This window comes from Aquarana catesbeiana, linkage group LG08 (assembly GCF_042186555.1).
Source record: "Aquarana catesbeiana isolate 2022-GZ linkage group LG08, ASM4218655v1, whole genome shotgun sequence".
Lineage (NCBI taxonomy): Eukaryota > Metazoa > Chordata > Amphibia > Anura > Ranidae > Aquarana > Aquarana catesbeiana.
The window spans coordinates 76499590-76514455 of record NC_133331.1 but is presented as its reverse complement, the minus strand read 5'-3'; the positions used below and the strand labels follow the sequence as shown (position 1 = coordinate 76514455).

Genomic DNA, 14866 nt, shown 5'->3' with positions numbered 1-14866 from the left:
TCCATTAAAATTTGCATGCTTGTAGTAGTAACTTACAGCTAACGATACGATATCAGTCCATGAATCAGTGTTAAATGTAAAATCAGCCACTCCATCTTTGTTGGTCTCTAGTGTTGCAAGCTTTTCAAAATGTTCACCCGATAGGATTCTCACTGCCGCTTTAGCCATGGGTTGATTATCCTTATCAGTAACTTTAATCTGGGGGAGAGAAAATTATTTTTTTGCTCAGAAAGTTGATATAAATAGCCAAACGTACTCATACAATATGTTGTGCCCATTTCTTCGCCCCAGGCTTAACCTGGAGCCAAACCTTTTTCAGTTTTGACTTGAGTAGGCAAGGGTTAAAACCTCTCAATTTTTTTACAGCTATCTGAGACACCCTTACAAAGATTTATCCTCACTTCCTGTCCTACTGACATTTTACTAGACAGAAATTGAAGGGACCTTTACCAACAGCAACACTGACAGGTAGTGTTTTTGTGACATTTGGCCAATAAGCAAGAGGGTGTAAAATGCACAGGGGGGTATGCACTGCCCTCAGGAACATGTACCAATGCAAAAAAATCAAAATGCAATGTCCGATTCCCTTCAATAACATGCCTGAGGGGTGTCCTAATCCTGCCTGTGAAGGGGTGCATCTCTGATGTACAGAAAGTTTTGCAGCAGCACTGACATTTACAAAGGAAAAACGTTTTAAAATTGCCAGCGAACAACATGTCATTGACAGCTTTTTTGTTTTTCTTTTAGAAAACCCCCAAATCCCGCAAAGAATCTGCTTTGTATTTTTGGGGACCTTTGGAGGGGTTTGTGTGCTGTCTAAAAAATGCTGACAATGAATGTAAGTTACATGGAATTTAAACTATCTTTTTTTTGTTTGTTTGTTTGTTTGTATGTTATGTAAGAATGAAGGAAACAAATTGTGTAGAGTCCCCCCAAAATACATGCCAGACCCTTTGAGTCTGGTATGGATTTCAAGGGGGTACATCATGCAAAAAAAATATATAAAAATGTATGAGGTCCCAAGGAAATCCATACCAGACTGTTCAGGTCTGGTACAGACTTTAAGGGGGACGCCAAATTAAAAAAAAAAAAAAAACAACACAATATGCATTTTAGAGGTCCCTCAAATTCCATACCAAACCCTTTACGCAAGCCCATGTTGATGAGAACAAGGTCCTCATCTCCCTGATCTGTCATAAGCTACAGTATATAAGGAAATTAGTGGGAATAGTGGTGACATCATTGACCAAATCTAGCCATATTTGGTGAATGTCTTTGCCCAAATATGGCCAGTGACAGATGCATGCAGCTTCCTTAGGAACCCGTTACAGCAGGAAGCTATCATATATACAGTATAAGGGGTAGAAAAAACACTTCTTTACAAGATGCCCATATCCCTCTGAACAGGGGGCTGAACGAGCTAACGCTTGGGCGTCTGAATGCCTGAACAGTCAAAGTTTGGTTGGAACCTAGGCTCGGTCTGAACCATTAGCTTATCCCTACTTATCACCTTTTTTAAATATATATTAATATATGTAATTTTTGTATAGTAATATGTAAATTGAGTTAGCATGTCATTGTTTAACCACTTGCCTACCGGGTATTTACACCCCCTTCCTGCCCAGGCCATTTTTCAGCTTTCAGTGCTGTCGCACTTTGAATGACAATTGCGCGGTCGTGCTACACTGTACTAAAACACATTTTTTATCATTTTCTTCACACAAATAGATCTTTCTTTTGGTGGTATTTAATCATTGCTGGGTTTTTTTTTGTAAAAAATAAAGACCAAAAATTTTGAAAAAAAATGTTTTTTACTTTTTTCTGTCAGTAAATTTTGTAACTAAGTAATTTTTCGCCTTCACTGATGTGCTCTCATGAGGCGGCATTGATGGGCACTGAGAGGCTGAACTGGTGGGCATTGATGAGGTGGCACTAATGGGCACTGATGAGGTGCCACTTTTGGGCACTGATGAGGTGGCATTGATGAGGAGGCACTAATATGCAGCACTTATGGGCACTGATATGTGGCACTGATGAGCACTGATAGGTGGCACTAGTGGGCACTGATAGGCAGCACTGGTGGGCACTGATAGGCAGCACGGATAGGCGGTACTGATGAGCATTGATGGGTGGCACTGCTGGGCGACACTGATGGGCATTGATGGGCAGCACTGATTGCCAGCACTGACTGACATCGCTAATGGGCACTAATTGGTGGCACTTGTGGGCACTGATTGCTGCCACTGATGGGCACTGATAGCTGGCATTGGTGGGCAATGATTTGTGACACTATTTTACAATATTGTAATCAGGGCATTGATGGTCAGTGCCCTGATTACATTCCTAGCTGTCCCCTGTGAGGAGATGCCGCTGAGCAGCTCTCCTCTCCTCACACTCTGTCAGTGTGAGGCGAGGAGCGCCATTTACTGGCACTTCCTTATTTACATGTGACCGGCTGTGATTGGACAAAGCCGATCACATGATTAAAGAGCCGCGGATGGCAAGCAGTTAAAAACATTACATGTTAAATTACACAATTTAAAAAAGTTACATTCATTTAGCACCTCCCAAGTCTCTGTCCTCAGAACCCTTCTGTTCTCTATCTAAACCTCTTCCTATGCCATGTTCGTAACATCCAAATGCATATTTACTACTCAGCTCACCCCTTCAGTCTCCTTGTACATCGCTAGATTATATTCTACTAATTGGCATATCAGTATTGACGTCAAGACACTATCTAAAACTAAATCTTTCAAAAACTGGGTAATATTATTTCCCCCAATGCCTAGACTTTTCCACTGGGCACAACTAACCTTCCCTCACCTCCTATCAAGGTTCTAAGTGTAATAATGGACTCCAGCATCTCCTTTCAGCCCCACATGCAATCACTGTCTCTATAACATTTCCACCACCAAGCTACTAATTTACTCTCTTGTTATCTCTCCCCTCAACTACTGCAACTCCCTTCATGTTTGTCTACCTCTACACAGACTATCCCCTCTTCAGTCTGTCATAAATGCTGCTGAAAGAACTTATCTATCTTACCATCCGTTCAGTGTCTGCCACCCTCTCTCCCAATCCTTCAACTGCCTTCCTATCACTCAATGAATAACAACAACTTACAAAAAAGTAATTCACAACTCTGCCCCAAGCTACAACACTAACCTTTTCTCAAAATATTAACCAGATCATCCATTCCACTCCTTCCAAGACCTTCTGCTCTCTAGCTCCCTTGCTAACTCCTCCCATGCTCATGTCCAGGACTTCTTTAGAGCCTCTCCCATCCTTTGTAACTCCCTATCCCCACCTGTACAGCGATCTCCTACTCTGCCTGCCTTTAGGTGATCCCTGAAAACCTATCTCTAACTATTGTATTATTTCCCCTTCATGTTTTAGATTGTATTGTAGGGCCTTCATGCCTTGGTTTGTATTGTAACCACACTGCACAAACTGTTGGCTTAAAATACATTTAGTATAATAATAGTATAATAAATACATGGTAAGTTGTGCTATCCCTCAGGGATGCAGCCTGCAAATGCAATAACCCAAATGTTACATCAAATCAATCACAATCAACCCCCCCCCCCCAAAAAAAAAAAAAAAAAAAAAAAGGTAAAGAAAATCCAGCCCTTCCCAAACTGCCAGAGTAGTAACTGTCCAATAAACCTCTTCACAATCCTATATAGCACTTGTAGTGCCTTACTTCTTACTGGAAGAGTGTTTCATGATTGTAGCACTCTCCCTCTCTACGCAACTAGATAACTAGATAATTAGATAGATAATTAGATAATTAGATAGATAGATAGATAGATAGATAGATAGATAGATAGATAGATAGATAGATAGATAGATAGATAGATAGATAGATAGACACACACACAAATATACTGTATATTTCTATGAATTTTTACTATTAAGAGAACAGTTGCTTTTGGACTACATTTTGGAGCTGCATAGTTGAGAAAGCAGTGTAATATAGCTGGGCTCTCTTATATTGTAGTAGAGAGGGAGAGTGCTGCAATTTGGAGACATTCTTCCAATGAGAAGTAAGGCATTACAAAGGCTATATTGGATTGTCAAATAGTTTACTGAATAATCACAGTATGTTTTACTATGCACCCCTGTGTTTTGCCGCTATAGAGTCTGGTTCTAGCTATGGCAATCCTTCCTGTACCATGCTGCCAGGCAGTATAGTTCCAGCCAACCACACAGTCCGAACAGAAAGAACTGCAGAAAAATTATATAATACCGCATTGGTTTCTTTAGCACAACCTATTGGAGTTTACAACTCAGGAAATGCCAAAGCGAATCCATATTTATAACAATACCTTGCAGTAGTAATTGACACTATAGGCTTAAAGTGGTTGTAAAGGCACAAGGTTTTTTACCTTCATGCATTCTATGCATGGAGGTAAAAAACCTTCTGTGTGTAGCAACCCCTCCAGCCTCCACTAATACCTGAGCCCCCTCTAGATCCAGCGATGTCCACGAGAGCCTTGTCTCTCTGGGGACTCGCACTCCTGATTGGCTTTTGATAGCAGCAGGAGCCATTGGCTCCCACTGCTGTCAATCACAGCCAGTGAGCCAATCAGGAGACATAAGGAGCGGGGATGAGTCGCGGCTCAATGTGTGAATGGACGCACAGAGCTGCAGGCTGGGAGTGTGTCTTCTTGGGTGCCCCCACAGCAAGCATCTTGCTGTGGGGGCACCCAGCATGAGCGAGGGGCCAGGAGCACTAGCGTGGGACCCTAAAAGAGGAGGATCCGGGCTGCACTGTGCAAAACCATTGCACAGAGCAGGTAAGTATAACATGTTTGTTATTTCAAAGGGGAAAAAAAACAAGACTTTAATATCCCTTTAAAGTAGAACTAGAAGCAAAACTTTTTTTTTTTCATGTTGGATATAGGTGGTTTATTTTTTGCCCCCTGTGGCCCATTGGGGAGATTTACCTTCACTTTCTGTCCCATAGCCAAAACAGGAAGTGAGAGAAAATCCCTGCAAATTAAGGGAATCCCTTGGGGACTTCCAGGACACCAGAACTAGTGCCCCCAAATGGAAAATTTCACCTCTATTACTTTTCTGGGGACAACACAAAATCTTTGAATTTCTTTTACTTTCAATTTTGATGCTAATCGTAAACAGGAGAAATAGAGAGGATGAATCTCCCTAGTGGGAGCACATACAACAATAAAAACTGATAAGTGCTCTAATCCCTCTCCATTCTATCTAAAAATAAAGTTTGGGGTTTAGTTATACTTTAAGCTGGCTATACACTGATTCAAATTCAGCTAGTCCAGCATTGACTTTCAATCAGTGTGTGGGCTCCCCCGATCAACACAAGTGGATTGTATAATCCACTTCTGTCAACTGCATCTATTGATCAGTGTATTCTGACAGCATAGGCTGCTGTTGTCAGAATACAATGCCCTGGCAGAGAGGGAAACCTCAATCCATCTCGTTTGTGTGGATAGAGGAATTGAATGGTGTAAGACCAGCCATCCGTGCACATACACGCCCCCAAAAGCAAAGAAATGCTTAGGTTGGCTACAGCTCCAGTTTTAAATAAAAAAATATGCCCAGACATTAAAAAAATAAATACAGCTCTTGCTGTAATATCCGCCTTGTCCCCAAAACTGTCCACTGCAGGAACTGCTGCCAAGCTTATGCTGGGTTAAAAGACAGTCCGAGTCATTCAGCCCACTTTTAGTGAGCCTAGCCTGCAATAGACAAACCTCCTGAGGGTAACCACATTGGCTACAGTACAATACTACAGAGGGCAGCTCTGACAAAATAACATCAGCGCCAAAATCAAATTGTCTTGCTTTGCTGCAGGAAGAAGAGGAAATGATGTATGAATTGAATTTTGGAAAAAGATGTGTAGGTGTTGTGGTGGTGAGGTTAAGCAGAGATAGGAGAAAACACACAACCAATTTGGCACACTACAAAGTCCAGTTTCCCCGGAACCAGTCAAAGGGATACGTACTGTAGATCATAATCAATTTTCTATACCAGAGGTCCTGCTGCTCGACAAAAAACGATCCGGGAAGATCACAGGAGCTCAGACGACAAATAGCAGCATGGGATCCTCATCAGCAAAATAGTAGTAAAATGCCTCGTGGAAAGGACAAAGGAGGAATAACCCTCTGAAACGCGTCGCCACCCACTTTCAGCACCACCCCCCCACCTTCCACGAGGCAGGCATTTCAGTGTAGATTACCGAAGAATGTCAGGACTTTTTGACAGCTGTCAAATCCAGGCTTTGTGAGGCGGTGGGGAGAGACATATACTAATGACGATCCACACTGATGGCTTTTTTGTTGCTAATAAAATGTTACTATTTTACTAATGAGGATCCCATGCTGCAATGTGTTTGTGGGTTGAGCAGAGGGGTGCTTAATAAAATGGAGATTGGTTTTATGTTGATCCCTGTAGGCAGAGAAGCAAAACAATTCATTACTGCAGGGATATGCAACCTTAGTACTCCAGCTGTGAAGTCACATGAGGCATGGTAAGACTGACAGCCACAATCTCCCAAAGGTAGATGCCTGAAAGGATTTGTAGTTTCACCACAGCTAGAAGGTCAAGGTTGACTGGCCCTGCGTTGCTGTTTGAAGCAGGGTCTCTATAGTACTAAAAATAAATGAAACATATTGTTATAAGTTGCATATTTTCCTAATCAATAGTAGTTACACATGTGGTAAACAGATTTTAACAAGATAACACCTCTTTGTTTCTTCCGATTTTCATTTTCTCTATACCTTGCCACTGAATGGAACTCCTCTTTGGTATAACATTCCAGTATGCTCAAATTTAATTTTCTGATAGCTACTGATGTGAAGCACAGCTGATGCTTCCTCCGTGTGGCCTGGAAGACACAGACATACTGTCACATTCTCTGCTAGTAAATTTTTAAGCTAATAGCTGTTTTCTAAATTCTTACCTGTACCATCTTCTGTCAGTGTAGATACAATCCGTATATGCTTGTTTTGATCTTCACCTGAGAAGTTGAAAGCATGGAGGTCGATCTCCCTGGATAGACACCCCTTACTGTCAGTCTAAAGGAAAGGACATGCTAAAAGTGTCAATAGGGTATAAAGCAATGGGCCAATTTAACTATAGAAAAATGCATTTAAAAAAGATAAAGTGCAACATTTCAGAGAGGAATGGAAGAAATTAAAGGCAAAGGAAGAGGAAATTAGCTTACAGATTTTATCACACAGCTGTAAACTTCATTCTGCATCCACTCACTATTCCAAATAAAGTGTCTAAATACTTTTTTATATCATAGGCCAAGCTTAACATTTAAGTCAAGCTGCAATTGTCACATACAGTACTTAAGATCTCTTTATATGCATATGAAGAACCCATAGGTATAGTGCGGGTAATTTAGCAAGCTTGTTTTTGTGCACTCCCAAGGGGATATTCCACAGGAAAATAAACAGTTATGTAAGGATGGTAACAGTTCAACTGAAAAGCCAATCTTGGATTTTCATCAGTATGCCAAAGGTGAAGGGAGATATCCCAGCTGGGGTCACAGAAAGAAATAAAGACTGACTGAGAACCACATCTTGCTTCACTCCTCTTAAAACATGGAGTTTGATATTAGGAGTATTTATTTCTAATTGTAGGAAAAAATCTTCTAAGAAAAGTAATTTACCTTAGCGTGTGTTATTTTTAGACATTTCTCTGAATCGTGGCCATCATCATCAAAGCGACTGCAGGGTCCGAAAGGGGAAGAACACCAATGATGATTTCCTGGACAGATTTCAATGTCTAGGTTACCTTGTACCGGCTTTCCGTAGGTGTAACTGGAAATTGAAGATGAGAAATAAGCTGTGTTTATGTACTAATGCTGATGTCCAACTAATGCTGATGTAGCACCCTCTAGCTTAGTGTGCTAGCGTAGTTTGTGAGTAGGTAAATTTGGCTTGGCAGGCAGCCAAGCCTGGGTTCATTCTGGGTTAGGGTTTGAGTGACTCACAGAGGCTGGATGACTCAGCAGTAGCTTATCTGGTAACTCCCCCTGTTTGCTGGAAACTTGGAGAAAATTCCAGAAGCAGCTGGGAGGGGTCTAGGAGGAGCTGTCTGGAGTATTCATGAGTGCCCCAGCCAATCCCCAGAAGGACTGGAAGGGGGGCAGGCACCTCTTAAATACTCGGGGTCAGGCCAGCAGGGGCAGTGGAGTTCGGTGGAAGCTGGAGATGGAGTGCTAAGGAAGCTGTCAGTAGCCCTTGAAGGTAGACCCCTAGTCTGGGGGGGTGACCTTGGGCCTGAGACTCGGGTTCAGGAGGGATCCTCTCAACACACAAGGAGGAGTCCTGTCCAGTGGCACGGTAGCAAGAGTGAGGACAGCAGGAACTAGTGAGCATGTCCAGGAGATCTCCAGAGAGAAGACTGCTGGGTGGCTGGTGAGTGAGGCAGTATGGGAGGACTGTGGGGAGTAGCCAGGAGGGCTAGAGAAAGGGGTTGCTGCAGCCAGGTGGGCTGGCAGTGCCTGAAGAGGTGGTGCTGGGATCAGTGGCCACAGGAGGAATTTAGCTGGACACTGGGACTTTTTCTACACACCAAAAGGGGCCTGCGGTCTCTGCCTGGAAATTCATTAATGATGCTTAAAGTGAAAAAAAAGTGAAATATTTGTTTAACTATCGTACCTGGGGGGTGTCTATAGTATGCCTGTAAAGTGGTGCTTGTTTCCCGTGCTTAGAACAGTCCCTGCACAAAATGACATTTTTAAAGGAATAAAAGTCATTTAAAACTGCTTACGGCTTTAATGTAATGTTCCGGTCCCGATAATATCGATGAAAATCAGTGAGACAAATGGCATAGGTACCCCCCCCCCTTAGTCCATTACCAGGCCCTTTGGGTCTTGTATGGATATTAAAGGGAACCCCGCACCCAAATTAAAAAAAAGAAAGGCGTGGGGCCCCAGGCCCTCTGAACAGCAGTATACAGGCTGTGCAAACAAGACAGGGACTATAGGTTTGTTGTTAAGTAGAATCTGTTTGTAATTTTGAACTGGTACATTTTTAAAGTGTAGCTCCAGCCAAAAAATCTATTTTTAAGCTTTTTGGAAAACATAGGGAAGGGTGATCACCCCTGTGCCATTTTTTTTTGCTGTCTGTGCACCTCTTAAGAAGATTTTACCTCACTTTCTGTCCCAATGACAAATGTTTTTTTACAATTTGGGGTTTTTAGTGAAACAAGGATTGGTGATAAAGCATCAGTGGAAAGGAGACACGTTTTTCCCATATTAACTCTTACAGGAGAGAATTTCCCTTCCTAGGGGTAGATTTCATCTCACTTCCTGTTGTCTCCTTCCATTTGCAAGTAGGAGTCGTTTCTAAGTTGGATATTTGAAAGTAGGGGCCTGCCCTATATACTCTGCAGAAATTGGGGTCTTAGGTGTTGGTGTTGCCACAACACTGTAAGCCCTCACAGTTACTCTTGGTGGGCGCAGGAACGGGCTCTGCTGTGAAATATTAGATCAAGAATTGTAATTACCGTATATACTCGAGTATAAGTCGAGTTTTTCAGCACATTTTTTTGTGCTGAAAGTGCCCCGCTCGACTTATACTCGAGTCAAGCACTTTTCTGCAGCAAAAAATTTCATTTTCCGAACCGAATGTGGGGCCCCGTATCTCAGGGCCACTTAGTGCTAGGAACCCCAAATTTAGTGTGCAAACTCAGTGGAACTGGTACCATAACATATCCAAAGCTGAAGTTCCTAGCACTAAGTGTTTCCCAGATACGGGGCTCCAAACCCAGTTCGGAAAATGTCATTCTCTGCTGCAGAAAAGTGCTTGACATTTTCTGAACTGATTTTGGGGCCCTGTATCTTGGGGCCAGTTGGTGCTAGAAACCCCAGCTTTGGAAATTTTATGGTGCTAGTTCCACTGGGTTTGCACACCAAATTTGGGGTTCTTAGCACTAAGTGGCCCCGAGATACAGGGCCCCAAATTCGGTCAACTGTGTCCATCTGCAGCAATGTCATTTCGGGACCCTTTGGGTTCAGAGACCCCAAATTTTGGCTGCAGCTAGAGGGCATCTAGGAACCCTTAACTACCGAGTTTGCAGTTCGGGGGACCTATGGCTGCAAATGGGCACAGTGAGGCATGCAAATGGGCACAGTGAGGCATGCAAATGGGCAATGTTGACCCTCTTTTCCACTTATGCCCTGTACACACGGTCGGACTTTGTTCGGACATTCCGACAACAAAATCCATGGATTTTTTCCGATGGATGTTGGCTCAAACTTGTCTTGCATACACACGGTCACACAAAGTTGTCGGAAAATCCGATCGTTTTAAACACGGTGACGTAAAACATGTACGTCGGGACTATAAACGGGGCAGTGGCCAATAGCTTTCATCTCTTTATTTATTCTGAGCATGCGTGGCACTTTGTCTGTCGGATTTGTGTACACACGATCGGAATTTCCGACAACGGATTTTGTTGTCGGAAAATTTTATCTCCTGCTCTCCAACTTTGTGTGTCAGAAAATCCGATGGAAAATGTCCGATGGAGCCTACACACGGTTGGAATATCCGACAACACGCTCCGATCGGACATTTTCCATCGGAAAATCCGACCGTGTGTACGGGGCATTACAGTAGCTGTGCATTTCTCACCCTCGTCTTATACTCGGGTCAATAAGTTTTTCCCATTTTTTGGTGGTAAATTAGGGCCTTGTCTTATACTCGGAACGACTTATACTCGAGTATATACGGTACATGCCCCTGTTGAACAGGGGCAGAAAAATTGGGCCTTTGGTGGTGGTGTTGCCACAACACTGTATGTCCTCACAGTTACTCTTGGTGGGCTCAGAAACGGGCCCTGCTATGAGATATTAGATCAAGAATTGTAATTACATGTCCCTGTTGAACAGGGGCAGAAAAATTGGGCCTTAGGCACTCTATACTCTAGTTGGAGCGCAGGAATGAGCCCTCCTGTAAAATATTGCATCAAAAATTGTAATTACACGCCCCTGCTAAACAGGGGCTGAAAAATTGGGCCTTAGGCACTTGTGCTGTTGCCACAACACTGCAACCCCTCACAGATACTCTAGTTGGAGCGCATGAACAAGCCGTCCTGTAAAATATTGCATCAAAAATTGTAATTACACGCCTCTGCTAAACAGGGGCTGAAAAATTGGGCCTTAGGCACTGGTGCTGGTGCCACAACACTGCAACCCCTCACAAATACTCTAGTTGAGTGCAGCAATGAACCCTCCTTTCAAAATATTGCATCAAAAAATTGTAATTACACGCCCCTGTTGAACAGGGGCTGAAAAATTGGGCCTTAGCCACTGGTGGCGGCACCCAGAACCAAAAATATTCTTACAAGCTATCAGCATGATCATTGAGGAGGAAGAGGATAGTCACTCAGCATAGGCAGTCTTGAAGGGATCTGACATTTCAGAAAAAAATTATTCGGTTACACCAGCATCAGGTGCTTGGTAGCTGGTGGTGATTCAAGACTGATTCATTTTTATGAAGGTCAGTCGATCGACCGAGTCGGTGGACAGACGCACCCCGTGATCGGTTACAAAACCTCCAGCAGCACTGAATGTGCGTTCCGAAAGAACGCTGGATGCAGGACAGGCCAGTAGCTCAATTGCATACTGTGCAAGCTCTGGCCAGTGATCCATCCTCAAGACCCAGCAACCCAGAGGATTTTCGGTGGGAAAGGTGTCCAAGTCAGATCTTGCCCCTAGGTATTCCTGCACCATGTAAAACAGACGCTGGCGATGGTTCCTGCAACCGATCATACTTTGGGGCTGCAGACTAAAAAATTGTCTGAATGCATCGGTCAGACGGCCACCTTCTCCACCGCTCCTTCTTTGACTGACCGAAGCCTCAGCAACACGTTGTCCAGGAACAGGAGTTTGTAACCTCCCAGTCTCTGGGAACGCGTTGCACAGACCTTTCTGCAAGGCCTCCCAAAGATGTTTCATTCTTTGCTCTCTCTGCGATGGCAAGATAAGGTCTGCAACCTTACCCTTGTAACGTGGATCAAAGAAGGTTGCCAGCCAGTATTGATCCCTCTCCTTGATACCACGAATACGAGGATCCTTCCGCAGGCTTTGCAGGATCAGGGAGGCCATGCAGCATAGGTTTGCTGAGGCATTTGATCCGGAGTCCTCTGGGTCACTAAGGACGACATGATCCGCAGCCACCTCCTCCCAGCCACGTACAAGTCCATTGGTTTCTTGGGACTGTAAATGATCCCTTAAAGACTGCTGCTGATGCTGAGTGCCAGGCTCCACCTCCAAGCTGACATAATCCTCCTCTTCCTCCTCCTCCTCTTCCTGTGTGATCGGCGGGCACGCAGGAACACTGTCTGAATAAAGGGGGCCTTGAGAGCTAAGGAAGTCCTCCTCTTCTTGCCTCTGATCATGCCTCAAGTGCCCTGTCCATTATTCCATGCAGCGTGTGCTCCAACAGGTGGACAAGCGGGACAATGTCACTAATGCATGCACTGTCACTGCTCACCATCCTCGTGGCCTCCTCAAATGGTGACAGGACAGTGCATGCATCCCTGATCATGGCCCACTGCTGTGGGGAAAAAAAAACCAAGCTCCCCTGACCCTGTCCTGGTGCCATAGTCGCACAGGTACTCATTGATGGCCCTCTGATGCGTGTGCAGCTGCTGCAGCATGGCCAAGGTTGAGTTCCACCTGGTGGGCATGTCACAGATTAGGCATTTCTTGGGCAGGTTAAATTCCTTTTGGAGGTCAACCAGCCAAGCACTGGCATTATATGACAGGCGGAAATGCACACAGACTTTCCTGGCCTGCCTCAGGACATCCTGTAAGCCCAGGTACCTGCCCAAGAACCGCTGCACCACCAAGTTAAGGACGTGAGCCAAACAGGGCACATGGGTCATTTGTCCCTGTCGGAGGGCGGAGAGGAGGTTGGTGCCATTGTCACAAACCACCATTCCTGCCTTAAGTTGGCGTGGCGTCAACCACTTCTGAACCTGCCCCTGCAGAGCTAACAGAACCTCTGCCCCAGTGTGGCTCCTGTCCCCCAAGCACAGCAGCTCAAGCACCGTATGGCATCTTTTGGCCTGTGTACTTGCGTAGCCCCTTGAATGCCTGTGGAGCACTGCTGGTTCCGAGGACAAAGCACAGGAAGAGGCCATGGAGGAAGAAGAAGAGGACGGGGTGGAGGAGAGAGGTGTGTCAGAATCACCAGTAGTAGCATTTTGGTGGTGTGGTGGTGGAACAACCTCCAACACTACTGCACCTTGTCCTGCATCCTTCCCAGCTGCCAGCAGAGTCACCCAATACGCCGTGAAACTTAGGTAACGTCCCTGTCCATGCCTGCTGGACCATGAATCATCGGTAATATGCAACTTACCGCTGACCGCCCTGTCCAGTGAGGCATGGACATTGCCTTCCACATGCCGGTAGAGAGCCGGAATCGCCTTCCATGAGAAAAAGTGGTGTTTGGGTACCTGCCACTGAGGAACCGCACATTCCACAAACTCACGGAAGGGGGCAGAGTCTACCAACTGAAAAGGTAGCAGTTGAAGTGCTAGCAATTTTGCCAAGCTAGCATTCAACCGCTGGGCATGTGGATGGCTGGGAGTGAACTTCTTTCGGCGGTACAGCAGCTGGGGCAGGGAAATTTGCCTGGTACAATCTGATGTCAGTGTACCGATAGCAGATTGCCCACAAGTACTTGGCTGTGACACACCTAATTCTACACCTTCATTCCTCTTAGTGCAGGTCTCAGAGAGGACTGAAGGTATAGTGGGGTTGGAGATCTCAGCTGATGAGAAGCAAGGAGAGGTCCTCTTTGTTCTTTGGTGTGGGTCTTTTAGGTACGCTTGCCAACGAACTGCATGGCAGGTCAACATATGTTTGGTCAAGCATGTGGTTCCCAAGCGGGAGATGTTTTGGCCACGCAAGATACGCTTGAGACATGTTGCAAATAGCAGCGGTGCAATTTGATGCACTCATCTCAAAAAAGGCCCACACCAAAGAACTTTTGGAATAACATGCAGAGACAGCAGCGCCCTGCACATGCGGAGCTTTGCGGTGTGATGCAGTCAGTGTGCTGCCCTTAAGCTGGCCCCTGGAGGGCATCCTGCCTCGTTGGTGATGTGCCTCCTCCTCCTCCTCCTCTCTCCTATCAGGCACTCACGTGGAGTCAGTGACCTCATCATCCCCTCCCTTCTCATCACTGGAGCAAACCTGGCAGTATGCTGCAGCACGGGCAACATGACTGCCAGATTGCTGTCCTTTTTGGGCACCCCCTCTGTCTGGGCTCATGTTACTGCCTTCCTCTAGCTGAGTACCATCATCGGAGCCTTCAAAACGCTGGGCATCCTCCTGGTGCATGTACCCAACACTGTGGTCAAACAGTTCGGGGGACTCCTCAGGAGGACATGGTGGGGCTAGGGAAGGAGTGACTGATTCCATTGAGCCGAGGGAAGAGGCCGGGTTGGCAGCTGCTTTACCAGACAAAGTACCCTGAGCATGGGTGAGAGAAGATGAGGAGGATGAGGATGGCTTGGTCATCCACTCGACCAAGTCTTCCGCATGTTGCGGCTCAACACGGCCACCTGCCAAAAAAAAGGCCAAGCGTGTCCCACGGCCACGTGCTGATGAGGATGCACCGTGTCCACGACCAGCACTGTTGCCTCTAGACACAGAGCCTGCTTGCCCTCTTTTATTGGCTTGTGACTGTCTGCCTCTCCTTGTTGGCCTTCCAGACATACTAATGGCCTGCAGTGAGATGTAGCTGCACTAAGCTGGGATAAATATATATATATATACTGATACTGCAGCTAGCAAAATCAACTGCCTGCCTGTAGTATTATTAGTATGAGAACACCACCAATCTTCTACAGGTAGCTT

General features: G+C 45.2%; 1 protein-coding gene and 1 long non-coding RNA gene across 3 annotated transcripts in view; one reads left to right on the top strand and one right to left on the bottom strand.

Annotated features, from left to right (window-relative positions):
• LOC141105856 (alpha-2-macroglobulin-like protein 1) overlaps nucleotides 1–14866 on the bottom strand; it is a 223739-nt gene that overhangs the window by 152306 nt on the left and 56567 nt on the right. For both annotated transcript variants that reach the window (XM_073596000.1, XM_073596001.1), the window contains exons 8-11: nucleotides 7658–7808; nucleotides 6941–7055; nucleotides 6759–6865; nucleotides 37–198 (exon numbers count right to left, since the gene is read on the bottom strand). In XM_073596000.1, coding sequence (XP_073452101.1) covers nucleotides 37–198; nucleotides 6759–6865; nucleotides 6941–7055; nucleotides 7658–7808 — 535 coding nt within the window. The remainder of the gene's footprint in view (nucleotides 1–36; nucleotides 199–6758; nucleotides 6866–6940; nucleotides 7056–7657; nucleotides 7809–14866) is intronic.
• Nucleotides 1–14866, top strand: part of LOC141105858 (uncharacterized) — a 211796-nt gene that overhangs the window by 145182 nt on the left and 51748 nt on the right. Inside the window, exon 3 of the long non-coding RNA XR_012235666.1 lies at nucleotides 748–838. This is a non-coding gene — a long non-coding RNA (uncharacterized lncRNA). The remainder of the gene's footprint in view (nucleotides 1–747; nucleotides 839–14866) is intronic.